Source organism: Microcebus murinus, chromosome 14 (assembly GCF_040939455.1).
Source record: "Microcebus murinus isolate Inina chromosome 14, M.murinus_Inina_mat1.0, whole genome shotgun sequence".
NCBI lineage: Eukaryota > Metazoa > Chordata > Mammalia > Primates > Cheirogaleidae > Microcebus > Microcebus murinus.
In genome coordinates, this window is record NC_134117.1 from 71,970,716 (window position 1) to 71,995,887 (window position 25,172).

Here is a 25,172-nt window from a genome sequence, read left to right on the forward strand (position 1 = left end):
AATCCTAGATATTTTCTCCTATTTTTTCCCTAAAAGTTTATAGTTTTATGTTTATAGTTTTATATTTAATGTTTTCTACATTAAATCTATGATTTAATGATAAATTTGAACTAATTTTAATATAAAGTGTAAAGTTTGAACTAATTTTAATATAAGGTGTAAAGATCAGGCCCATATCTGGTTTTTCCATAAGGGACCCGGCACTATTTGTTGGAGAGCTTTCCTCCCTCCACGGAATCACCGTATGGAAATGACGGTCTCAACCTGCCACGGCTGCCCACAAGAGTTTAACGCCTTTTTCTTTCTAGTCTTAAGGAGATCAGAAAAAATCCACCCATTCAATACTTTATTTTGGGATTTAGAGATTTTCTGTCTATCATAGTCTCAGTGCCCCACTCCCCTTCTTCTTTAATGTCACCTTTAACTGTGGTTATAGAAAGTTAGAAAAATGTGGCAGAGTGGGACTGCCTTGTCCGTAAGTCTCAACCAGTTTATAAAACAATGAAGAATAAAAAAGGAGAAAAAAGGAAAGAAAAGAAAAAAAATAGAAAACAAAATAAAAGAGAAAGAGAGGGCCTAGACATCCGCTTCTACTCCATCACTTTAACTGGCCACCTTGGACTGCTTTCCTACCTGAAAATGGAAGCAGTAGTCCCTTCTCCACACACTCCTTGTGATAAACAACAGCTCTCAGGTCAAGCTTCCTGGGAGGTCCCTGCCCGGCCAGAGAGAGCTGGCAGAGCAGGGCTCTCTCTCCTGCGCCTGCCTCTGCCCCCGGGCTGCAGGGGCTGGTGGAAGAGCAGCCTGTGGAAGAGCAGCTGGCGAGTGGCGGATTAGCAGGCTGCTGGGGATGGGTGTCTGCGTGCTCCCCACCCGGCCCCAGCGCTGCGCACCGCCTCGCTGGAGCTCTAGGGAGAGGTCAGTGAGGATGCAAACGGATTAGGAAAGCTAGCGCCCCTCGCCACCAGCACCTGGGGCTCTGGAAATGAGTGGCTGGCAGCTTTGTCAGGGAGATAGATATATAAATGTCAGATTTGGTTTAAAGGCTTCTCAGAAGAAAGGGAAGAGGAGACCAGCCCTCTTCGCCCTCCTCCAGCTTTGCTGGGAGCCTGCCCCTTTCCGTCCTTCCTCTAGGCAGGTGCTGGAGAAAGCGCTGGTGCTGGCATCGGCCCCAGCTCTGCATGTGGCGGCCAGGGGCACAAGTCTCGAATCACATATTGGAGGCAAAAGTGGTGAGCGTGCATTCCCAGGCAGAGGGAGCGGGCAGCGCAGCGCCAGGCGCAAGCAGCTCTCTGCAGCAGCCCACGCCCGGCTCTTGGGCTCCCTTCTCACGGTTCATCTGTCCATTCATTTGATTAAGTAATTAATCAATTAGCTTGCTCATTCACTGAGAGCCAATCAGACAGCCTGGCCACCCTCCGATGAATGTTTATTTAACTTCTCTGTGTGCCTGTGCCTGTGCCCAAACCTGGGGACACAGGTGATGAAAACATGGTGTCTACACACCGTGATGAGTGGCTGCACCATACCTGGCTGGGCCGGAGTGGAAAATACTGGCCCAGATGTGTTCCTGGACATTGCAGGGGCTCTGTCACACGTGTGGGTTTTCTTGCAGGCATGAGCCCAGCCTCTGTGACACTGGCCAGCACCCTGCAGGTCAGGGGCGAAGCTCTGTCTGAAGAGGAAATCTGGTCCCTCCTGCTCCTGGCTGCGGAGCAGATCATGGAAGACCTTCACAATGGTGAGGGGTGCGCGGGGCAGTTCTGTCTTGGGGAGTTGTCTGTGAAGCTTCCCAAACAAACACATTTCTGGCTGCTGCTGGTTGCTCTGTGATGAGTCCGTGGTATCAGAACGCCGGTGAGCGGCACCCCCCCACGGGGCTGCACTGGGAGGGCTGGCCTGTCTCTTGGACCCATGCCGTGTGGCAGAGTTGAAAGGAAGGCCTTGCTTCTGCCTGGGATTGCCGCGTTTCCAGGCATGGAACCTGGGAGGCGTCTGGGGGGACCAGCTGCAGCTCCGTGGGCCTCCACCAACACCTGTGCCATCTCTGGGCACAGCCAGAGACGGGAGGCAGGGCAGGCTCCCAGGACACCGCACTCTGTCCACAGGCCGGCACCAGCTGTGCGGTAGAAGGCAGACCCAGGCTGTGCTCTCAACAGGGGAGGTTGATATTAACATAAGAATTATTAACTGCGATATAACAGAAGAGTAAGGTGTAAGGAAACTACACAGACCCCAGGGCTGAGGGCAGGTACAAACTTTGAAGGGAAGCCCCTCCCGGGTGCGTTCAGAACCACAGGAGCCGGCTGGCAGCCCAGGAGCACGCAGGCCCAGGCAACAGGCGACTGGCACCAGCAGGTGACCCGCACCAGCGACCAGGTGGGAGCACACGGAGGGCGGGGGCGGGTCACATGGGGAGGTGTAGGCGGGCTCGGGGGAGCCGCCCTCCTCTGGGAGCTGGTGTGGGCAGGGCTGGAGCCAGGCCAGGCCTGGAAGGCGGGAGGGACCTCGGGTCCGGACGTGTCGGGTGCAGAGCGCCCGCCGTGGGCCGGCCTCGGCTGTCTCTCCCTCGCCCTCTCCCGGGGGCGCTGCGCGTCGCCCTCTGTCCGGGAGGGATACCTAAGGCGCCAGAGTGAAGGATGGCCCCGGGGCTCCTGGGCACCTGCCAGACACAGCTGTATGGCTGGCCCTCCGCACAGTGGCCCCATCTCTACACCCCATCCCTGGCTTGGTTTCAGATTCCTGCGACTATGTGGTCTGCCCATGGTCAGCCCTGCTTTCTGCAGCTGGGAGCCTTTCTTTCCAAGGCCACGTTTCCCACATAGAGGCCGCTCCTTTCAAGGCCCCTGAACTGCTACGGGGACAGCATGATGATGAGCAGTGGGATGTGTCCCAGGTAAGGTGCACAGCATCCCTTCAGCTCCCGTGTGCTGTCCCCTGGGAAGGGCCTGTCTGGGCAGTGGCACCCCCCGTGCCCAGCTCAGCTCTGCAGAGCCTGGGCCCCAACACCACAGTGAAACAGGCTGAGAGAATTTCACTCCCAGGCTTTCTTGCCAGCAACTTCTAGCCCTCGGATGAAGGCAAGTCCACTTCCCTGAGCCCCAATTTCTACATCTGTGAAGTGGGGTAAATGTGACTTAATTGATCAGGTATTATCAATATTCTAAAAGAAGTGTCAAAAAGCTGTGGGTAAATGGTTTGGTATATTGGTACCATTGACAGCATGGAGCAAAACCTTAAAAATGACCCCAAAAGTCCTCTACTAGGAATTTGTCCTAAGCCATGAGTAAAGATTTAGTTACAACAATGCTGATTGTTGTTGTATTGTTGACATTAGTGACAAATTGGAAATAAGGTAAATGGTCAGTGAGAGTGGACATAGGGCAGGTAGTATTAAAATGAGGTTGTAGGAACTTGCTTAATGACTTGAAAAGAAACTCAGTGTATGCACACGCAGCGTGGACTGAGTCTGCATAGACAGAATGAAAGAGAAAGAGAGAGGAAGCCCTAAAAATACGTGCCCCAGTGTCTGCAGTGATCATGTCTGCATGGCAACATCAGTGGACGTCTTTGGTTTTCCTGCAGTGGGCATGTTTTACTTACGAATAGCAAAAGGTTCCAGCATAAACATTATTTCCAGTTTTCAAAAGAGAAAGTTCAAAGGAGAGAATGACTCAAGGCAGGCCCATGGCACAAGGTGGGGCACAGTGGCTGTTTAATCAAGGTGTTCTGTTCCTTCTTCCTGACCTTTCTGGGAAAGCACAGATCTAGAAATGTCACTCCTCTCATGAGGCTTCCTGGAACTGGGGCTGCTTTTCCTTCGGGATCTGAGAAGCAGAGAATGGGGCCTTAGTGGCTTCCAGGTTTGGTTCGTCTGGGTCCACATGTCTCCACAGATCGTGATGGTGTAAGCATGAGAGTCCTGGCTGCAGTGGTTCCTGCTCCAACAACCAAACCCCACCCCTTTGGCAGCCACCCTGCAGCCAGTCCCTTGAACCCTCTCCTGCACTGCGAGGGGCCCAGGGGTGAATCACTGGACTCCTGGGTTGGATACAGACTTAGGTGCCTCTAGGATCTGTTTGGGTCTCTTGGCTCCACCTATAGCAAGTTGCCTCCCACCTCCGGACTCAGCTGAGATGCCGCATCTTGAGCTCTGGCGTCTGGCTTTCTGTGTGACTGCTACAGAGGCATGCTAATGCAACCTGAAAATGCAGAGAGTAGTTTCCTATGGGGTAAAACTTAACCAGTGGTAAATGAGAGTTGGGAGGGAACTAAGAGAATAAATTTTCCCTCTCCTCTCTTTGGATAAGGAGGCTTTGAGATGCGCAGGGCTTGCAAACCTTCCAGAGAAGAGCTGAGTGCTAGGGAGCCCTGTCTGCTGCGTTTCCTGCTGTGCTCTGTGGCTTGTAGCAAGAGGGTGGCCAGCATGCCTGTCACATCTGCCCATGCCTCCCTTCCCCTTTTCTCTTTATTCTCATAGCTCTGGGCTTGCAGCTCCTTAAGGAAGGGCCAACACTTAATCCTTGCCTCAGGCTTTGCTTTCTAAAGGACTTGCTAAGCCAGATCTTGCGTGCTCTCAGCACTCCCCCGTGAGGAGCAGGCAAGCAGGAGAGTGGTCCCACGACACAGCTGTGCTCGGAGTCCTCCCCCAGCCCTGCGCTTCGTTCTGAGGTCGGGAGGGTGCACCCTGACCCATCTCCTAGAGCCAACATCCTGCTCTAACCAGTGCACTGTGAAATCTCCCCCACTGCTTGGCATCATCCCAGGTGCAGGTCAGGTGGAAGCAGGTCTCTAACTACAAGTCACCTGTGCTGCCATTACCTGTCTCATGTTCATGGCGGACATCGCCAGCCAATCAGGTGCTCTTTCCTACCACTCCTTGGGAGACAGCATCTGCTAGTGGGCTGGATTTAGGATTTAGAACGAAGCCTGTTGTCACCATGGCCCAGGCTTCCTCAGGACACGTTTTGACAAAACCCTTGAAATGCAGATGAGTTTTCAGGTGTGGAGAGGGCCTCTGGCGGCTCGGCCTGCTGCTCCCGCACCTGCTCGCAGCGTCCCTTCCCTGGACGCGGACTGCCGTTCGTGAGCTTGCCTGCATCATGTCTAGGCGCAGTCGTCTGAGGGGTGAGGACTGGCTTAGGGGTACAATTTCAAACAAAGATGAAAGTTAATTAATTGGCGAAGGTGGCACTGAGCACACGTCTGGACCTGGAGATGTGAAAGCCAAACCACCTGCATTAGCCTGGTGGGCTGCGTGCCGTGTCCCTCACTCCAGCGTTGCCCTTCCGAAGTCCCAAGGTCGTTTCCTGGGGACAAGTGCCGCATGGGGATGTGCCTTGTCAGTTATGATGGAAGCTCCACAGCAACAACGGCCTGACGTTTATGGGGGCAAATGTGGCCCAGAGGCAGCAGAGCCAAGGAGCTCGGGGCAGGGCGCTGGTTCCAGGGGTCCTGGCTTGTCCTTGCATTGGTTTTCTCCTCTGTAGAATGGGGACAATGAAAATACCTGCATCATAGGAATGTTGTGGGAACTATATTCGTTTATGTAAGTATAAACTAAGGCAATATACTTTACCTTAGAACAAGGCAAGGTATATTGCAGGTGCTCTAGGTCTGGTAAGAACAGTTAACAATAATAATAATCATTGTCACCATCTCCAGGTACTTTTTACTTGATCCTTCTGAGAACTGACTCAGGATTTCATTTTAAAGTGAGGAAACTGAGGCTCAGAGAAGTCAGACAGTGCTCTTCCCATTACATCATGTTGCTTCCTGACACTACAATGCTTTTTAATCAGGCAGAACCGTAATATGTCACGTAGAAATAATTGCCTTTGGCTATAAGAAACAGAAAGCCTAAAATATAGCGGCCAGAACCACAGGGACACTTATTAGTTACTTACACGCAGGCCGAGGGGCTGGCCAGCAGCTGGGTAATGTCGTCCAGGATCCAGGGTAGATGTCTCCACTCTACCCTCCTCAGCTGCTGGCTTTTTGTCCTTATGCCTGTTGCCTCATGGTCACAGGATGGCTGCTGTGACTCCATGTATCAATCATATCAGTGTTCAAGGCAGGAACAAGGGGGAAGGGTAGGACCAGTCACATGTGTTCTTTTAGTCAGTAAAGCAAAAGCTTTCTCAGAAGCATAACAAATTTCTCTTACATATTTCACCAAAATTGGGTGTCATGTTTTCTGCTAGAAAGCAAATTTCTGGCTTTCTAGCCTCTAGAGTAGGAGGGAGCAAAAGTAAGGGAGTCGCAGATGGTGTTGGGCTAGCCAGACAACAATGTCTGCATACGTGGAAATTGACTTGTCTTTTGCTTGCGGGACCGTGGAATAACAAAGATGATGGAAACCTAATCCTGTGCTTTTCTCTTGGCAGATGCACGTCTATTCTTTAGGAATGACCCTCTACTGGGCAGCAGGGTTTCATGTTCCGCCAAACCAGGTCTGTAAACAACATACTCCAAGTCTTGCCAGGCTATGTCTTTGAGTTCATTTAGTGCTTTTCTCCTGGGCAGGGGCCACATCTATTGAGCACCTATTGCAAATGCTCCCTCCTGGGTCCTAGGCAGGTATTGTAAACTGATTACAGAACTTACTGCTAGTAAGGAAGTAACCTCAGAATCCTACTCAACACAACATTACAGGGATCAGAGCTCACTGTAACTTTTAACTCCTGGGCTCAAGCAATCCTCCTGCTGCAGCCTCCTTAGTAGCTGGGACTACACACAGGTGCCACCACACCCACATAATTTAAAAACATTTGTTGTAGAGATGGTGTCTTACTATATTGCCCAGGCTGCTCTTGAACTTCTGGCTTCAAGTGATCCTCCCACCTTGGCTTCCAAAAGCACTGGGATTACAGGCATGAGCCACCAAGCCTGGCCAAAACTTTTAAACTTTGTTTATCATAGCATTTTACAAATTTTTGACTATAGGATATGTGTGCATGTGTTTGTGTAAATTTTCTTCTGACACTATAAGAGTTCCTTAGAAACTGGTGACACAAGAGCACGCCCTGGAGACCCTGCCCAGCTGACCTGCTCAGCCTGCTTCCTGCCTTCCCTCCTACTCACACCTGCCCTCTCCTAGCCAATATCCTGGTGCCTCCTGGGTGCTCTTTCTAAAACAGAGACCTGCTCATGGCCCTCCTCACATGAATCTTTGGCAGCTCCTCACTACCCACGGGATCACATTCCTTCTTCTCAGCAAGACACACCTGGAGCCAGAACTGGGCTTGTGGTCATTGGTGTGTGGCCCGTGTTGTGGCGCAGGGTCCAGTGCTTTGATGCTCTGCTATCACTGTCATGGGGTCCTGGATCACTTTGAACAAGGGCCCTGCATTGTTGCTGTGCCCTGGGCCTCTGTCCTGCCCACAGCCCTTCCCTCCGGGCATGGGCCAGCTCGCGTGCACCTTGTGCCTTTGCACACACTGCTCCTGCACCGCACCTCTCCCCACCACCCCGGTGACTCCAGAGTGCTCTTTGAGAGTTAGTCCAAGTTCCATCCCCAGGTCCCCCTCCCCACACAGGGTGGGCAAGGCCCCTTGCCCTGTGTTATTGCCACGTCTTGTGCATACTATATGGTCTTTGCCCCTTCAAGTGATCGCCTTTCTATCAGACTGTGATCTACTTGAAGGCAGGGACTGTATCTGGAGTAGCTGTGCAGTCCCAGGAACATAAGAGGCCCCAGCGTGCTGTGGACGCAGGACTCCGTGGCCGGCCACATGCGGAGGCAGCATTCAAAGCTGACGCTCCTTGCCAAGAAAAGGTGGTGCAGCCTACCTGGGCGGCGATCCTGTGTGGGCTGAGTGTGGGAAAGGCCCACTGCGAGTCTGGACTTGAGGCCTGCCCCACGCAATCATCACCGTTTAAATGCACGAGGGAAGTGCTTATAAGATGCCTCTTTTTTCTTCCGCTCGATGTGTGCATGCGGCAGAAAGTTCAGCCAGCAGTGACTGAGCACTTGTGCTCGCTGCTGCGAGCTCCACAGGCCGTGTGTTCCTGGAGCTCACCTTCTGGGGCAGAGGCCAGGGAGACCCACCTAAACAGCAGGAGACAATGCCAGGCTGCCCAGGGGAATGTGCATGACAGGCTGACCTCTGGTTTGCTCCGGCATGCTTGGCACAGGTGCAAATCCACCCATTTCCCATCGGCATTCCAAGCACAGGTCTGGGGTGAAGGATTAGAAAGCAGCAAATGACACACCACCAATGCAGAGACCATTGCCCTGCATTTTGTGGCCTCAGCGATGAGTCTTGTGTCTGTCCTAAAACGTTCCAGAAGCACCAGTCATCTGTTCTCGGGAAGACAGGAGCATCCGTTTCCCTCGCCTCCGTGGCCCCGACCCGGTGCCGGGCTGGGCGGCGGCAGCCCTGGCCGCTCACGCTCCTCTCCCGCCCGCTCCAGCCCCTGCAGCTGCGCGAGCCCCTGCTCTCCCTGCTGCTGGCCATGTGCGAAGACCTGCCTCGCAGGCGGCGGCCGCTGCACTCGGTTCTGGAAGCTTGTCGGGCTCGTGAGAAAGAAGTGGCTGTGTACCCAGCCCCTGCCGGCCTCCACGTCCGACGGCTGGTTGGCCTGGTGCTGGGCACCATCTCCGAGGTCAGTGTGGGACTGCACAGTCCAGCCAGGTAGCCGCTAGCCACGTGGCTATTGACATTTAAATTAGCTAAATTATGATTAACTGAAATGAAATAAAAGTGCCTGACATGGCCAAGACCCTCGAGGGCTTTGCAGGGGCCTCTTGGTGCAAAACAGGAGCCTCTTGGTTCATGACCCAAGACTCAGCTCTATCGAAATCCAACTCCAGGCCTTGCACGGGAGCTTCCCTGACCTCACTCTCGCGGTCCCTGGCCGCCTCTCCTCACCACCCCCTCTCGTCCCCGCGAAGGGGCCCTGTGCTGCTCGCTGCCCTGCGCACTCCCCCCGGTGCCAGCAAGGGGCACGGGGGGCTCTCAGCTTAGGCCAGGTTCCTCTGAGCTGGCCCAGAGACGGAGTCCTGTGCTGTGCCGGTCACTCACTGGGGACGTGCTCCGGGGGGCAGGCTGAGCAAGGAGGGTCTCACTGGAGACAGCTCAGCCGCCCTGGTGCAGCAGGCCAGCTCAGAGTCAGTCCCTCTCAAGGCCAGGCAGGCTGGGGCAGGGCGGGCAGCGAGGTGCCGTGGCACAAAATGTAAGCGGCTCGCGTTTGAGGGACCAGAGGAGGAGAGGCTGGGGACCAGCCAGCTGGCTGCACTCGTCCAGGGACAGCTGGACGAGGAGTGACGGGGGCCGTGTGGATGGGGATGAGGGGAGAGCTGGGGGGTGCTGCCAACAGTCAGAGAACCCCACCCTAGTCTTCCTGGACCCCTTCTCTCTTGGCATGTGAACACGTAGCTCTATTAGCTGAGCCAGAGGATTTGGTGGGAGAAGCAGAGTATATTTATTCAAAAGATAGTAGAGTCTGCCACCCACTGATTGGTGTGTCGCCGTCCCTGGGCAGACACTGTGCTGCCCTGCGGCCCTCGGGTCAGGAGCCTGCAAAGCAGACTTCATGCCGTGTTCAGCGTTCACGGGGCCGTGCTGGGAGAGCGCGCTGCGATGCTGGGGAGGTGGGCGAGGAGGTGGACTTAACGCGGCGTGGTGCAACAGAGCCAGGCGAGGGGTGCGTGGGAGGGCCGGTGAGCAGAGGGCAGAGGTGGAGAGGAATAAAAATAGAGAGGACACAGCTCTGGGTCTTGCAGGCACAGAGGAGCTTCTGGGGAGGCTGTAGCCGGCGGAGGCGCAGGAGCGAAGGCACAGGCGTGGTGAGCGCACAGCTATGGGAGAGGGGCTGCGCGGGGGCGTGCGTCCCGTCCCGAGCACGTTCTGGGTGCTGGAGAACGCACCCTTAAGCTCTCGCTGTGTAAGGCAGGCGATGGCACACTAACAGCCGGTTTGCATGCCCTCCTGACCTTGGGGTGCGGATGTGTGATGCACTTGACCCTCAGGTGGAGAGAAGAGTTGTGGAAGAAAGCTCCTCCATGCAGCAGAACAGAAGCTGCCTGCTCAGGAGGAGGCTGCAGCAGGCCAGCAGTGCCAGCCCCGCGGCGTGGGCGCCGGCGTGGGCGCGCCCGTGCAGAGGTGGGTGTGTGCTGCAGGCACCGTCGCTCCCTGCCCTGCGTGGCCACCCGTCCCGCTGTGAGGGCAGAGCAAGCCCATGCCAGCACCACCCTTCCAGGAAGGCCCTGCAGAGAAGGACTGAGCTTAGGACCGGTCTGGGCCCCCAGGGAAGTCTCACTGGGGACACAGCTTAACAGGGTCATTCATATCCAATGTCAACTTCTTAAAAATTGAGTTTTAACTGTCCAAGTTGATAAAAACAAATTAAAACAAACAACAAAAAAGAAAAAGCTTCCTTCAATTAGTCTTTTTTGTTATTGTTCTAGATTTGCTAAAAGAAAAGCTTTTAATTTTCAAATCTTTCAATGTTTTCTACTTTTCAACTAAATCTGAACTTTTTAAAAAAGAAATTAATGTTATTGTTTGTTATCCCTAAAACAAGGGGTTCTTTGCCATCAGGTTTTATCTTCCCTTGTAGCCCTGCCCCCAACCCTCTGTTACTTCCACCTCCATTTTCTGCATGAGGAAGCAGACTCAGAGAGGTTAAGTAATTTTGCCAAGGTCACACAGCTAGTAAGTCATGATGCCACCAACACTATGGGCTGCCTAATTCAGGAAAGTTGTGCTCTTGGTCTCCATCCATGCCCTACACCACGCTGTTTGGTCAGTTTCAGAAAGAAGCACAGAGCCCGAGAGCTCCCTGGAGCCCCATTCGAGCGCCTCGGCACACAGCCGCTGCAGCCGCTTTGCTACCTGGTAAGCAGCAAGGTGTCCAGGGTGCTGTGACGTCGGTGTGGGTGTGGGTGTGGGGCTGCCACACCCTGCTTCTTTGCTGATTGATTATTGAGGAGACGCCTCCAGAAAATGCTCTCAGAAAATGCCAACCCTGCTGCAGTAGCAGATGAAGAAGTCACGTTTAAGCAGATAGGAAACCCAAGCGGGGTGGACCTGGTGGCAACCGTGCTGTTGGGGCACCTGTCTCCTCCGGGAGCCACGGGCCGGCCCAGGGGCGGAACGACATGCCTGGGTGTTGTTGCAATTGTCTAGTGCCACACCACACTGCGTGATAGAGCCAAAAAATGCAGTGGCTAAAAGCAACAATTCTTTATTTAGCTTGTGCTTCTGGGGCTGGGGTTCAGGCTGTGCTCAGCCGGGAGGTCCTCTGACTCTGCTGGGAGCCTCTGTGAAGCTGCAATTACCCGCAGCCCGGCGGCGGCCTCGCGCCTGGGCCTTCTGGCTGCCTGCCATCTGGGGAGCCCTGGCTGCCCTCCACGAGCTGGCCAGCCTGGGGTGTTCTCACGACAGGGGCAGAGGACAGACAGACAGACAGACAGACAGAGAGAGAGAAGTGCACAGCGCCTTCAGAACTGGCCCTCCACGTTTCCAGCTCTTCCTATTGGCTAACCCAGCCTGAGGCCAGCCCGCAGTCAAGGGGCGGGGCAGTGGACCCCTCTCCCGGGAGGAGGGTGCAGAGTCTCATTGCAGAGGGCGTGGGCCAGGGAGAAGAACTGGGGTTGTTTTTGCGATTGTCTAACATATTGCGCTTAAATTGGATCAAAACCTACACGGGCCCACATCTTCCTGCACAGGGACCTTGGGTATTTTGAAGTTTGGGGAATTTATTTATTTACATATTGATTTGTTGAGGGCTGTGACAGTATATTGTCTCTCCATGGTTCAGACAATGGCTTTGGCCAAGTCCATGTCAAATCTGCGGCTGGGTTCTTGACTGGATATTGTATAGCTCACCTTGCCATGGTTTTTCCTGCCATTTAAAACTCTATTTCCCCCCCAAAACCAGTTTTCCCCTGGTTCTATAAACAATATACGTTTATTGTCAAAACATTTTGAATAATATATAAAATTCTAAGGAACACCCTGCGATCCCATGACCTGCTCAGGGCTTGCCCCAGACCTGGGGTCACGGCACCTCGAGCAGAGAGGCAGAGTCACGGGCTGGGGAGAAGTGGCCTGTGGCTGTGCCCAACCCTGCGTCGCCTGTGCTGTGCAGCCTGACTTCTCTGGCCTCAGCTTCCCCACTTGGAAAGTGGGTGCAACGACTCCCCAGCCAGGGCGAAGGTGACATGAAGCGACGGTGCACCCTGCCCGCTGAGCGTCAGCAGTGGTGGCCTTTCACTGGGTGGAGGCGTCACTCACCCTTTCTCCACCCCTGGCCAGCACTCTCCCAGAGGCGGCTCCCCAGGACCAGCGGGAGGTCCAGCAGCTCAGCTCCAGACCCACGCCCTCAGGGGCAGAAAGCTCACTGCCGGCAACTCCTTCCCAAACGGGTTTCCTGCAAGGAAGGGGCAAGGTGAGCAAAAGAGGGGTGAAGGACCCTGCTCAGAGAGGCGCTAACAGCGGCTGAAAATGGGTAGGGCCTTTTGGGTTGGACTAACATAAATGTGGAGGGTGCCGCTTAGGGCGCAGGCGTTGAGCGGCCGCTGGGGCAGGCTGTGGCCACGCTGGGCAGCATATAGGCAGCGCCAGCCCCTCCGCGCAGCAAGCTGCGGCTGCAGGTGCCAGGGCAGTGGCAGAGCGTGGCCGTGGGGAGCGGCCTGACAGGACAGCTGGACTTGGAAGGGGCCTTCTGAACAGATGGAAGGCCAGATCCGGACGGCAGGGAGGGTTCCTTAGGGAACCAGTCCCTTCTGACTTGTGTGAACCAAAATAAAATCTTAAGCCCCCTGCTGACTGAATGGACACCCTCTTGGCCCAGGGAACCACAGAAATACCCGAAAGCTGAGTTGCTGGCAGAGACAAAGGAGGTCAGACACACCTGGCCATGCCCCCTCCCTTCTTGGAGATGTTGACCTCCTGGTGTTGAGAATAAACTGACTCAGGGCGCCCCTCCTCCTCTGTGGCCGAGTTCCCATGCTCCCTGCCCAGCCCTGTCCTCCAGGCCACCCTCCGGCCTGCATGAGCTGGGGGTGGGACGGCGGCGAAGAGGGCTCTGAGAGGCCTTGTTCATCTCTTTTGGATTTTCCTCCCGATCATCGCTAGAGACGCCTCTGCTGGGGATACTCCCAGGACACTGAAGGGCTGGAATTTTGGCCTCTTTAGACAAGAGTCCTGCTGGGTACCCTCGGGGCACTTCAGAAGCCCACCCAACCCTGTGCCTTGCTGGTGGTGAGACATGCATAAGCTTCTTGACCTCTTAAAGCCATGATTTCCTCACCTGTAAAATAGGATACGTACCCCAAAAAGTGATGGCAGGGTTTAAATGACGACGGGTATTGAAGCATTGCTGGGTCCCCAGTGTGGCATGTAGGTGAGATACTGTGAAACTGAGAACAAGTGCTGCCCAAGCACACCATCCTTTCGAAGTCCAGAGCTAGGAAAATATTTGATCTCATCTAAATCTAAAGATATTTTTGTTTCTAAAGAATCTTTTTATTACATACAGTACATATTTATACTACATTTGATGCTTTGACACATACAAAGGTTATGTAATGCTATGGGACCTGTGAAACTCACAACTCACCCTGGACAGCCTGGCATCCAAGACCAGGATGGTGCTAGTACCTGCCCGACCTGTGGGGCTTCTGCCCTGAGATACCCAGCCCAGCGGGGCCTCAGCCCAGTTCAGCCTGTTTCCTGCTGGCTCTGGGGGACACAGGCTCGTGGCGGGTGAGGAGTTGAGCTCAGTGGGGAAGCCCAGACCCAAAGCCTGGAACCTGTCCTCCCTTCTCTACTGTAAGTGACTCGAGTGTTTTCCTCCAGTTTTCCAGGCCAGAGTTTGTCCTGCTGGCTGGAGAGGCGCCAGTGACCCTGCACCTGCCTGGATCGCTTGTGGTAACTGCAGGGCTAGACTGGGCAGGGGCGGAGGTGGCCGGGAAGTGCCCAACCTGCTCAGGTGGGCGGGCCGGGGCGGCCCACTGTGCTCTCACTGGGGTCTCACTCAGGGAACACCCTGGGTGGTGCTCAGTCTCCCCCAGACTCCTGGCAGAGCTGGGGCTACTTACCACTCCCGGCTCTGGTCCTTTGGTCTTTAAGGGGAAGCCCTGTGACTTCTCGCCAGGTCCTGCCGCCCTTCCAGACTCAGCCAGCTCTCACTTCCTGTTGTGCTGGGGAGTATCTGTGAAACGTCCACTAGCCAGATGCCAGTCTAGACCTCAGATCTATGAACAAAACACAGTCCTTTTCGCGTGGACATTACATTCTAGCAGGGGAGACAAAGATAGACAAGTGCATAAACATAAAACAATGCCAGGTAGTGATTTGTGCCAAGCAAAGGACCAATGAAGAAGGGAGGGTTGGAGGATGGCAGGTGAGGGAGAGACAAAGAAGCTCTGGGGAGTGTGTGTGAGCAGAGATGGGGACAAAGAGAGGGAAGGAGCCACATGGGCTCTTGCAGGGAGGGCAAACCTTGAGTGAACTGTCCCTTTCCTGTCCTAGCACCTAGGCATGCCCCCTGCTGGTGTTCCCTGTGGCTGGTCTTAGCCTCAGCTCCCTGGGACACAACTGTCCATGTTCAGGCCACATCCCTTTTGTTCAGGGCCCAGGCTGAGGCTGGGGCAGTCGCAGCTGGTGTCGGGTGTTTGAGTGTGTGTCCTTCACATCATCTCCCCCATGCCCAGAGCTCGAAGCACCTGCCTTGCCAGCCTGGCTCTCAGGGCCTTCCTCAGGGCCCTTTGGAGGCAGGGTTATGGGGACGATGGGCCCTGCACCCCTCTTCTCCCAGGGTCCTGCATCACCCACTGCTTGTCCTTCCCTCACAGAAGGGCACCCAGGGAGCCCTCCCCTGGCTCACTCCAACAAAATGCCATCAAACTCCTGCTTCCATGCACTCCCCTACCAAGGAGACTTCTGTTGCTGGGCACTAACATCATTTCTTTGACATCTGTGCTCTGATGGTATTTGAGCAAACTGGTCAGTGTGAGCAAGACACCTACCTAACCGGAGTCTCTGACTCCATGCAGTTAGCACCTGCACTAGCACTGACCCAGCACCTGCCATAGCCTGGTCCACCTGCGCCAGAACAAAAAGTATGAAATGGGGTGATTTTCAAACCCCAATAATGCAAAGATTAAGTTACCCAAAGCGTAAAAGTACTGAACCCAAGAGGGCTTAGTGTCAGGGTTGGGGGTATCAGGGCGACTCACTCTGCAGGGGAGGAACCCTCTGGGAGGCTGAGCCAAGGCCAGGTGGTCGGGTGGGGCTGTGGTGGGAGACGAACCTGGTAGTGATCTGAGGAGGCAGGAGAGGCAGAAGGCAGACTCTGGTGCATGTCTTTGGCCCTGCCGACCGATTTCTAGATTCTAACTAATCCCCTTGCCCAGCTCTTCTCTTCATTGGATCTGTATCTGCCCAATTTCTTTCTGAAGTTTAGAATTCATTAACCTGGCGTTCTGCAGTGGCCTGGGGGTGCAGTATTAGGTTGGTGGACATACCCCCAGAGGTGCAAGACTCATTGATGAGGGCTCTGGCAGCCCTGCCAGAAAGCATAGCCAGGGGCAGCCAAGATTCCTGCAGGGGTAGGACCTTAGTCAGACCTGCCTCCCAGCCTTCCTGGCCCTGCAGAACCTGGCCGAGGTCAGATTCAAACCCAGGTTCTGCCACTCACTGACTGTGCAACCCTGGGCAAGTCCTTTACCATCTCTGAGCCCCAGTTTTTCATCTGCTGAATAGGAATCATTAACATACTCATCTCTTAGGGTTGTTTGTAAACTAAATTTATGAAAAGTACTTAGCACAGTAATTATTAAATAGCACATGCTAAAGCTCAATGACTTATTGTTACAATTGATACTGTTACCATTTTCAGACCAAAAAAGGAAAATCCTATCTGGCGCTCAGGGACCTCTGCGTGGTCCTGCTGAGTGGGCAGTGTCTGGAGGTGAAGTGTGACATGGCATCAACAGTGGGAGCTGTCTTCAACGCCGTGATGTCCTTTGCCAATCTTGGGGAAATCACCTACTTTGGCTTGGCTTACATGAAAGGTAAGCATCGCTTGTGGAGTCCACGGCTGGCTGGGTGCCTCTAGAAACCCAGGTATCTGGATACCTGAGCTATATTCCTTCTGGGAAAACCTCTTGAGACTGGGGGCCTTATTTTGCACACCTAGACATTAGTTAGCATGGTGAAGGCTTCAGGTGCTCATGTGTGGAGTGTCAAGGAAGTGCAGAAGATTGTCATGAAATAATGAGTGTAGGATAATGTAGGTATCTGTGGCTGGCTGGATCTGGTTGACCAAGCTCAGTGCATTGAAGTTAGATAAGAAAACATCTAACTTGATTTCCATTTAATCTGCAGGACTAATGGGGACTCAGCACTCCAACCCCAGAAGCTTAAATTAAAATTCCATTCTAAATGTCCAAGAGAAAGTGTTTCTGTACCCTTTTTCCTCTCTGCCCTTCCATTAGAGACTCTTTGTTTCGATTGTCAACCTAAAATAACAACAGAGTGAGACTCCAAAGACTGAGTTTATTTGGGAATTGGCAGGAGATTGCAATCTGGGACACACATGCTATAGCAAACTATAGGTGCATCTGAGGAGGTTGAGGCAAAGGGAAGCCTTTGTAGACAAAGAGAAGTATACGTAAGTTATATTAAAACCAAAAGATCATTAATTATGGAGGCAGGAGTTGATGTCAGTTCATTAGTGGAGGCAGAGTGCCAGGCAAGTGTTCTTGTGCAGGCGGCTAGCTGCCCGTGTGGCACTCATGCAGCCAGCTGCACTTCGGAGAATGTCTCCTGTGGCACTTTTTGGTGTAGGCACAGCATGTGAGTGCTCTCCCTCTGGCCTCATTTTACGAGGGTTAGACATAAGTGTCTTCCTTTGGTGTTGATACTTTCACACCATCTACTCAATATCCCTCTGCTGCAGCTGAATCTCTCCAACCACTGTGTGGAGGTGGAGTTCGGATCGTTGGCTTTCTGGTTAAATCCTGGCTCTCCCTATCTCAGCGGCCCTCCGTCTCCCAGCCCCTGTAGGAGAAGCTCACGAGCTTGTTGTGTGGTCGTGCAGTGTACCACACGCAGCAGGCCTGGCCCGAGATGTCCTTATCTCCCCATAGTTCTCATTAGACCTCTGAAAGATCCCTCACCCAGATAAAAAGAACAACTATTATATGCTTTGATGTGATCAATTGCTGTTTGGTCAACCTTTTGTAAAGTGTGGAAAAAGGCATCTTTAAGAAACATATTTTCATTGATCTATAATATTCAATCTAAGTAAAACCAGTGTGCCTGCTCTGTGAGTACAACCTCAAAGTTTATCCCCTACTGCCTCTTCCCAGTCAGGTGGCTGTCCCTGAGCCCATCTTTGTGATGATTCTAGGACTGCTTAGCTAGGGGCCTCCTGGGAAAATCACTCAGAAGTGACCACCTGAAGGGTTTGGATATAGATCAACTTGGGTGGGTTTCACAGCCAACCTGTGAAGGGAAACTGCCCATTCCTTGGGGAGAACTGGTCCTAAGGGAAGGGGGAGTTGGGTGTGGGGTGTTGAATTCAGCAGCAAGGGCAGAGGGCAGAGGGCAGGGGTTGGAGGTCTGAGCACCATGTGCTGACTGCTATTTAACCACTTCGGAGCGGTGCTCACGAGCCGAGAAACCTCACACAGCGGCACTGACAGTCCGCACGGCAGTCTGTGCTGTGCATTGACGACGGATCTGTTTTGCTCTTGTGTGATGAGGAAAGCTTGAAAGCACTGAAAGCTTGTTTTACTTTACAGCCAGCTTTACTTGTCATGTCAATCAGAATAGGTAACATACACATATATGTTTTCATTATGTTATTTTTAAATGTTCATAATGTTATTTTGATAAATGAAAAATTAGAAAAGTCATATTATGGCTGCCGGCTAAAGTTGCTGTGCGCGCTCATCTGTGGCTGTCAACTATAGTCGACGCTCGTACCGAAGTGGTTAAACCACTCTGGACACCTGCTTCCACCCCCAGCATGCATATAGATTTGGGGAAATGGCTGGTTGCATTCCCTACTCCATTCTTTCTCCAAACACTTTCTATTTCCATTTCAGGCAAAGAGTTCTTTTTCCTGGACAATGAGACCAGGTTGTGCGAAATAGCCCCCGAAGGCTTGAGAGAGCAGTCGCAGAAGACCTCCACGAACACCTTCACACTCTTCCTGAGGATACAGTTCTTTGTCAGCCACTGTGGGCTGCTTCAGTGAGTGTCGCACACCTGTTCATTTGTTCCTTAAGGGATAGAGTATGTCCAGGCTGACTGCGAGGTCATGGCTAGGCAAGTACTTTGCAACTGTAAGTTACATATTAATAACAACGATTATTGTGGTTGTTCTTCTGTCGATTGGATCCTGATAGAGCAAGAGGGAAAAGTCAGATCTTTGAGCAGTGCCTGGTCAAAATGAGAGCTTGCCCTTTGTTGCACATGTGCGCCACTCGGGGTCAAGGCTCTCTCTTCCTGCCCCGCCTGCCTTCTCCCTCCACATGCAGCCCGGCAGCCCGGTGATGAGGGTGGGGAGAGACATGGGTTTGCAGTGGGGTCACTGCTTCTTTAGTCCTTTGCTCATTAAAAACAACACCGAACTGAATATTTTCCTCACTTGAACCATAGCAACAAACATTTCCATGGATTTGTTGAAGTGCCTGGCATAGGGTAACCCTCATTAGTGGCAGGAGGCATAGTGTGGATGGATGAAGGAGACCACACTTGTCTTATTGGCATTTACCTCTGGGTTTTCTTGGGTTGTATCTCATCTTCCCAAGGTTGCACCGCCCAGACTGAAAAGACCTCCTGGTGTTAGTGTGCTCCCTTGCCCTCGGCGTTGCGGCCACCGTTGTTCCTGCATTCCTTCCCAGGCACAGCCTGACGAGGCATCAGCTTTACCTGCAGCTTCGGAAAGACATCCTGGAGGAGCGGCTGTGCGGCGATGATGAGACACTGCTGCGGCTGGGGGTCCTTGCCTTGCAGGCCGAATGTGGCCATTACCCAAAGGAGGTAGAGGCGACACCCTGGCCTGTCGGTGGAACCACTGGAGAAGCAGTTAGGGGTTGTGGGGTTGTGTTAGTAAAGTGGAGACCATGCCTTTCCGAAGTGTTGTTAGCATCTACCACTGAGATTGGGGTAAATGACATCTATCCATCCATACATCCACCCACCCATCCAACCATCTAGTCCTCCATTTATCCCTCCATCCACCTATCCATCCAAAAAGCATTCACTGAGTGCTCTTTGCTGTGCTCTGGGAGACACAAAGATGAATGAATCAAGTTTGTGCATTATCATGTGGTTCTAGTCTAATAGATCCCTTCCAATGACATACATTTACTAATTTATTGAATTCCTATCATCATCATCATCATCACCATCAACCGTAATAGCCAACCTTTATTAAGAGATCACCTGTACCTGGCACTGACATTCTCCATAATGTTAACTTCCCTTTCTCAACAACATTGCAAGGTTCATATTATTGCTCACGGTTTTTAGAAAACCTGAGGTTCAGGTGGCTAGTAAATGGTCAAGTCTAAATTTGAGCCCAGGTGTATTTGATTCTAAGGTCAGGGCTGATTCTGTTGGGATGCACTCTTCTCAAATGGCAGCTCTAATCTTGCTGGCCAAGCCCTTGCCACTGCAGCAGAATCACATGTTAATTTCTTTGATTTAATTTGCCCATGATGGTCCTGCTATCATCTTCAGGGAGTTAACAGAGGTGACTGGTTATTTAATTTTTAGATGCCTTAAAGTAGAGAGGGATGATGCTAATACATTTATTTACCTAGTTAGGATTCAAAATGTGGACACCTGGGAGGAAGGAGAGACCAGCCAGGGAGCTGTTACAGAGAGCAGTGCAGTTTTGCTTTTGGGTTCATGAAGCCCCTTGCCCATGTCCAGGTGAGAGGTAAAGGGTTGGCAATGGACCTCAACAGAGACCAGGAAGTGTGCTCTGGGATCTAAATGTGGAGTCCACCTCGGGGGTGCATGAGTAGGAGCAGAGAGGAAACAGGAAGGGAGGCAAAGGTCCCACTAATCTCTTCCCTGGTGACCTCCCAGCCAGTATGCTAGGCTTTGTCTTGGAGGGAACTCACTACTGTCATGTGATAAAGCTGGGTGTCATGGGGAATGCTTAGAGATGCTCTTCTCCAAGAGGGCCATGTGAAGGAGGTATTACTACTCAAAAGAAAATGATTCAAAATTTAACCGCCACCCATTCGCCCCAGAGATCTTCAAAAGGACCTTTTAGTCCTTGAGAGCCTAAGACCTGGCATGTCCCTGGGCCTTTGAGTGCCTTCCCATAGTGTCCACATGTCCATCCCAATCATACCAACTTTTCCAGGCCAGCCTCAACCCAACAACTTTCCTGGCTCCACAAGTGAATAGAAACCCCCGCTCCCCACTGGCCCTGTGCAGCACCTCCCCCACAGCCTGGGCCAGCACAGGGGATCAGGCAGCACTCTCTTCATTCCAACTGATAGGACAGCGAGCTCAGATTGGCTTGAATAAAATGTATAATTTATTGTCTTTCAAAACCGAAGCACCCAGGTCCTCCCTTGGCCTCCCCCACCCCTGTGACAAGCCCCAGCTCTATCACTCTCTCTCTTTTACCTTGGAGCTTCCTCCAGTCTCCTCAGCCCCCAGGGCTGGAGTCCTTATCATGCTTGGGCCTTGCTGGGTACAGGGACTCAAACGATGTCAGTAGGACCTGGGCTTCCTGGGTGTCCCTGGGTTCTGCTGTCCTCTGGCAGGTCTGCCTTCAGTCGCTTCCCAATTCCATTCTCCAGGTTTCAGCCCAGCACAAAAGGGAAAGTCCCTGTCTTGGAAACAAATGCCATGGAAATCCTGGGACTCTGTCTCATTGGTTCTGATAAGGCATGTGCCCACCATAAGCTGTGCCAGGGGATGCTATATTCTGATTGGTTAGACTTGGGTCACATGGCCACCCCAGGAGCCAGGGGATGGAGCTCGCAGGAAGCAAAGTGCATGCACTGAGAGGGAGGAAGGTTGGTTCTCCATTTCCAAAAAGAAGGTGAGTGGTTGTACATGGCCAGAAATATATGCCCATCATCAGTGGGCACTTGGTGGTCAGTGATGCCATACGCTTGGTGAAAAAGGAGCCATGTTTGCCAGCATTCTGTCTACCGGGTCATCTGGGTCTGGCCTTGTGCCAGGGCTGAATCGCGCACGCCCTCTCCCAGGCTTGTACGTGGAAGCCCTAATTCCCAGCACTGCACTATTCAGAAGGTGACAGTATTTGGAGCTAGGTCCTTTTAAAAAGGTGATTAAGCTGAAATAGGTGTTAGGGTATGCCCAGTCCAGTCTGCCTGGAGTCCGTGTATGAAGAGGAGACCTGGACACACGCAGGAGGCAGCAGGGAGCCCGAGCAGCGAGAGGAGGCCACGAGAGCACGCAGGACACGGCTCTGCCAGCCCAGGAGGGAGGCCGCGGGGGAGCCACGCCTGAGCCTCCGGGACCGTGAGACAGCAGCTTCCTGCTGTTGAAGCCCCAGCCCGCGGCACTTGTCAGGGCAGGCTGAGCAGACTAGCACGTGGCAGCTGAGACGGCGACCCGGTGCAGCATGCGTCCGTGTCCCTGCGCCCCGTGCAGTGAGCGGGGTGGGCGGCGGCACTGTGACCGGTAATGGGTTAAAGAGAAAGGGCAGGTCAAAAGTTAAAAATGATTCTGTGAGAACAGTAGCTTTTTAGCTTTTGGTGCCATGACCATGATAAATGGACATTATAACCTGACACACACGTGTCCATGCAACAGAACTGAAGCAAAAATTTCAGGAAATGAGGTGAATCCTTTCTGTATGTGAAGCACTTTGATATCTCCTGGTCTATTCTAGGTGGCTTAAAAAATGCTGTTTATGAGCCCCTAAAATGATTTCGAGCTCACTGATGGGTTGCACGCTGCAGTTTGCAAAGCACTTCTCAGACTCTCCCCCATCCTGTCTTGCCGTCTCCCCAGCACAGCCTCAGAGGGGCTGCTGTGCCCTGGAGTCATCCGGGTCCTCTGCAGCCCCTCCCCCTGCTGTGTTTCTGTTTACAGCACTTATCACCACCTGGCATGATACATTCATTTTATTTTTCAGTCTCATTGTCTTTCTCTTTCATTAGAATGGAAACTGGCTGAAGGCGAGATTTTTTGTTTTGTTTTGTCATTTCTCCAGCATCAAAGTAGAGCTTGAAACACAGGGAGTTTGCTCAAGAGCTGCTGGTCTCAGGCGTGGGGGAATGAATGAAGTGCAGGCTTCTGGGCTGGGTGATGCTGCAGATGAGAGTCATCACCAGGGAAGCCAGCAGAGGTGTGTCCGGGAACTGCAGCTCAATTCCCATCCCCTGCCACCCACTCTCCTGTGCCCACCTTGGTCCTTGGGGACTGGGACTTCACTTTCTGCCCCTGGCCTGGAAGAGCAGTTCCCCAGAACTGGCCGGATCCCCTTAACCTCCTCCCGGCCCTTTTGACAAGCCTCCAGCTCTGTCACTGCTTACCCTTAAACCCCTTCTTGTCCTCAGTCCCAGGCCTGGGGTCCTTAACAAGGATCTTAGTCCTTACTAAGCTAGCTCCCTCTTGTTCTCGCGCTGCTACCTTTGGGGGCTTTGGGAAGAGAGTGCTGTAAGGCAGGGTTACCCCACTGAATCATTTGAGATTCTTTCTGCATCCCCTAGTCTAGTCCTGTGTGTGGCTGAGGCAGATAGGTCAGGGTGTCTTGCGGGGCAGCACTGATCGTCCTTAACAGACTCTACGCCTGAAGACGTGAGCCGAGATTCTGGAGTCCTGCCCGCTGCAAGTGGTAGCTCATGGTCTCAGGCATGTTATTTCTCTGAGCCTCGGCTTTTTCATTTGCAAAATGGAAAATAATAATCTCTTGCAAAGCTGCTGTAAAGGTAGAAGGTGGCAATGCATGTACGGCACCTGGCATGTAGCAATTGCTGTTTGTGACCTTTCCTTCTCCCTTCTCCAGAATTAGGAGTACTGTAATATAACATGATGCAACAGCTAACCTTCAGCCATTGGATTAAGATGGATGTCAAACCTGAGTCTAACTCTACTGCTTAGCATTGGTGGGGACTACAGGCCAGGTCCACTGAAGGCAGCTGGGGAGACTGAGCAATATTCCCTTACTCAGGCTCAGAATCAGCCTTTGGAGTCACTTGCCCCAGGGATCAGGGCAGGGGCAGTGGTGGAGACCTGTCCCTGTGTGCCTACATTAATCTGGGTTCTTCAGAGAAACAGAACCAATAGGATATCCCCATCTGTCTCTCTCTCTTTCTCTCTCTTGATTTATTATAAGGAATTGGCTCACGTGATGCAGGCTGAGAAGTCCCAAGATCTGCAGTTTGCAAGCTGGAGACCCAGGAGAGCCCAGAGTGTAGTTCTAGTACGAGTCTGAGTCCAAAGGCAGGAGAAGACCTATGTCCTAGCTTGAAGACAGGCAAAGAGGTGTTTATTCTTATTTACAAGAGGCTCAGCCTTTTTGCTTTACCCAGGCCTTCAGTGGATTGGATGAGGCCCACCACGTTAGGAAGAGCAATCTGCTTTACCCAGTCTTCTTATTTAAATGTGAGTCTTCTCCAAAAACACCCTAACAGACACACCCAGATATTCGACCAAATATCTGGGCACCCCAAGGCCCATAAAACTGACCATTTCCAACGCCCCATTCTGATGACCCCCATTTCTGTCCAGCTGACCTCACCCAGCGTCTGCCTCAGCGGGATCTCCTCCTCCATCTCCTGCTCCCTCAACCCCAGATCCTGCCAAGCCTCAGCCTCTCCCAGTGTCCTGGGACCAGAACATTTCTGAGATGCTCTCTGCTGCTCCCATGTGACCCCCAACACAGACCTTTGTCCTTTTTCCTATGTGTAAGGCAGCAGGTTACCCAAAGCTGTTCATTTGCAATCTACTCACTCAGTCCTATTTATGGAAGGCCTGCTCCATGCTTGGCGTCATTGAATCCTTGTATCAACCCTGAAAAGCTGGTGCTATTTTCATTCACAATTGAGAGAACTGTGGCTCTGGTAGGTACTTCAGAGGGCGTTAGAGGAGGCCCAGAAGTCCCTGACACCTCCCCAAGCCCCTCCCTATGCTGCTGAGTGAGCAGGAGGAGGAAGCTGGCCTGCAGGTATTTCACTGCAGCCCGGGGTGGGTGGTTTCCAGGCTGGGTGGATGCCGCCTGTCATATCTGGGAAGACTTAGTGTGCCCTCCGAAGGGGCTTATATTTTGTTTGATAAATGGTTCTGGTGCTGGAAAAAATAATTTGAAAACCACTGTTGTGAAAGATTGGGAGCCCCTGAAGAATTTTAAGCAGGGAAGTGACATGATTACATTTGCATTTTAAAGAGGGAGACAAAGACAATTTAGTATAAAAATAAATCTCCTTAATCACATCATCACAGCAGAACAAATTTTCTCTGGGTGCTTTTCTCACATGCAGTGATTTGTATACCGTAGTAAACATCTCCACGTTTGACTTGCATTCTGCTTTCTCACTTAAGGGCACATGTCCTGCAGTGGCCTTCCCTGGGATCCTTCAGAGTGGCGCCTTGGCAGGACCGGGCCTTCCTTTACTTCTTGGTTCTCCTCCTGTGGGGTACTCACCCAGTAGCACTGTGGAGATGGAAACTGTTACCATTCGAGTTGCTTCTGGTCTTTCTCTTTGATCAGTGACACAGATGTAGAGGTACTTGTGTCTGGAACCTTTTTCATTCCATGTTGACTTTTTCTCTTGAATATATTCCTAGCAATGCAATTCTGGGTCAGAGATCCCAAATATTTAAATGTTTTAATGTTCTAATAGACTTTAGTTTCTAGAGCAGTTTTAGATTCACAGAAAAAATGAGTGATGAGTACAGAGATTTCGCATTCGCCCCCTGCCCCTACATATGCCTCTCCTTAGAAAATATTCTTCAGGGGCTCCCGTAAACATCCTAAACCATCATGTACCTTTGTTACAATCGATGAAGCTACATGGACATATAATCATCGTTTAGAGTACATAGTTTACGTTGGGGTTCACTCTTGGAGTTGCACATTCCATAGGTTTGACCATTGTCAAAGTCAAGTAAAATATAGAGACCAATCTCTAACTTTAAAACATTTTATTTGGGAAGCAAGAACTGCAGTTCGAGTCACACACACATAGACTGGGTGGTCTTCAG

General features: G+C 52.3%; 1 protein-coding gene across 1 annotated transcript in view; it reads left to right on the plus strand.

Moving 5' to 3' along the window:
• Positions 1-1,617: 1,617 nt before the first annotated feature.
• LOC142860985 (FERM and PDZ domain-containing protein 2-like) overlaps positions 1,618-25,172 on the plus strand; it is a 77,965-nt gene continuing 54,410 nt past the window's right edge. Inside the window, exons 1-11 of the mRNA XM_076009663.1 lie at positions 1,618-1,741; positions 2,739-2,896; positions 6,387-6,452; positions 8,416-8,607; positions 9,974-10,106; positions 10,754-10,841; positions 12,264-12,396; positions 13,809-13,880; positions 15,853-16,027; positions 18,068-18,215; positions 18,869-19,007. Coding sequence (XP_075865778.1) covers positions 1,618-1,741; positions 2,739-2,896; positions 6,387-6,452; positions 8,416-8,607; positions 9,974-10,106; positions 10,754-10,841; positions 12,264-12,396; positions 13,809-13,880; positions 15,853-16,027; positions 18,068-18,215; positions 18,869-19,007 — 1,428 coding nt within the window. The remainder of the gene's footprint in view (positions 1,742-2,738; positions 2,897-6,386; positions 6,453-8,415; positions 8,608-9,973; positions 10,107-10,753; positions 10,842-12,263; positions 12,397-13,808; positions 13,881-15,852; positions 16,028-18,067; positions 18,216-18,868; positions 19,008-25,172) is intronic.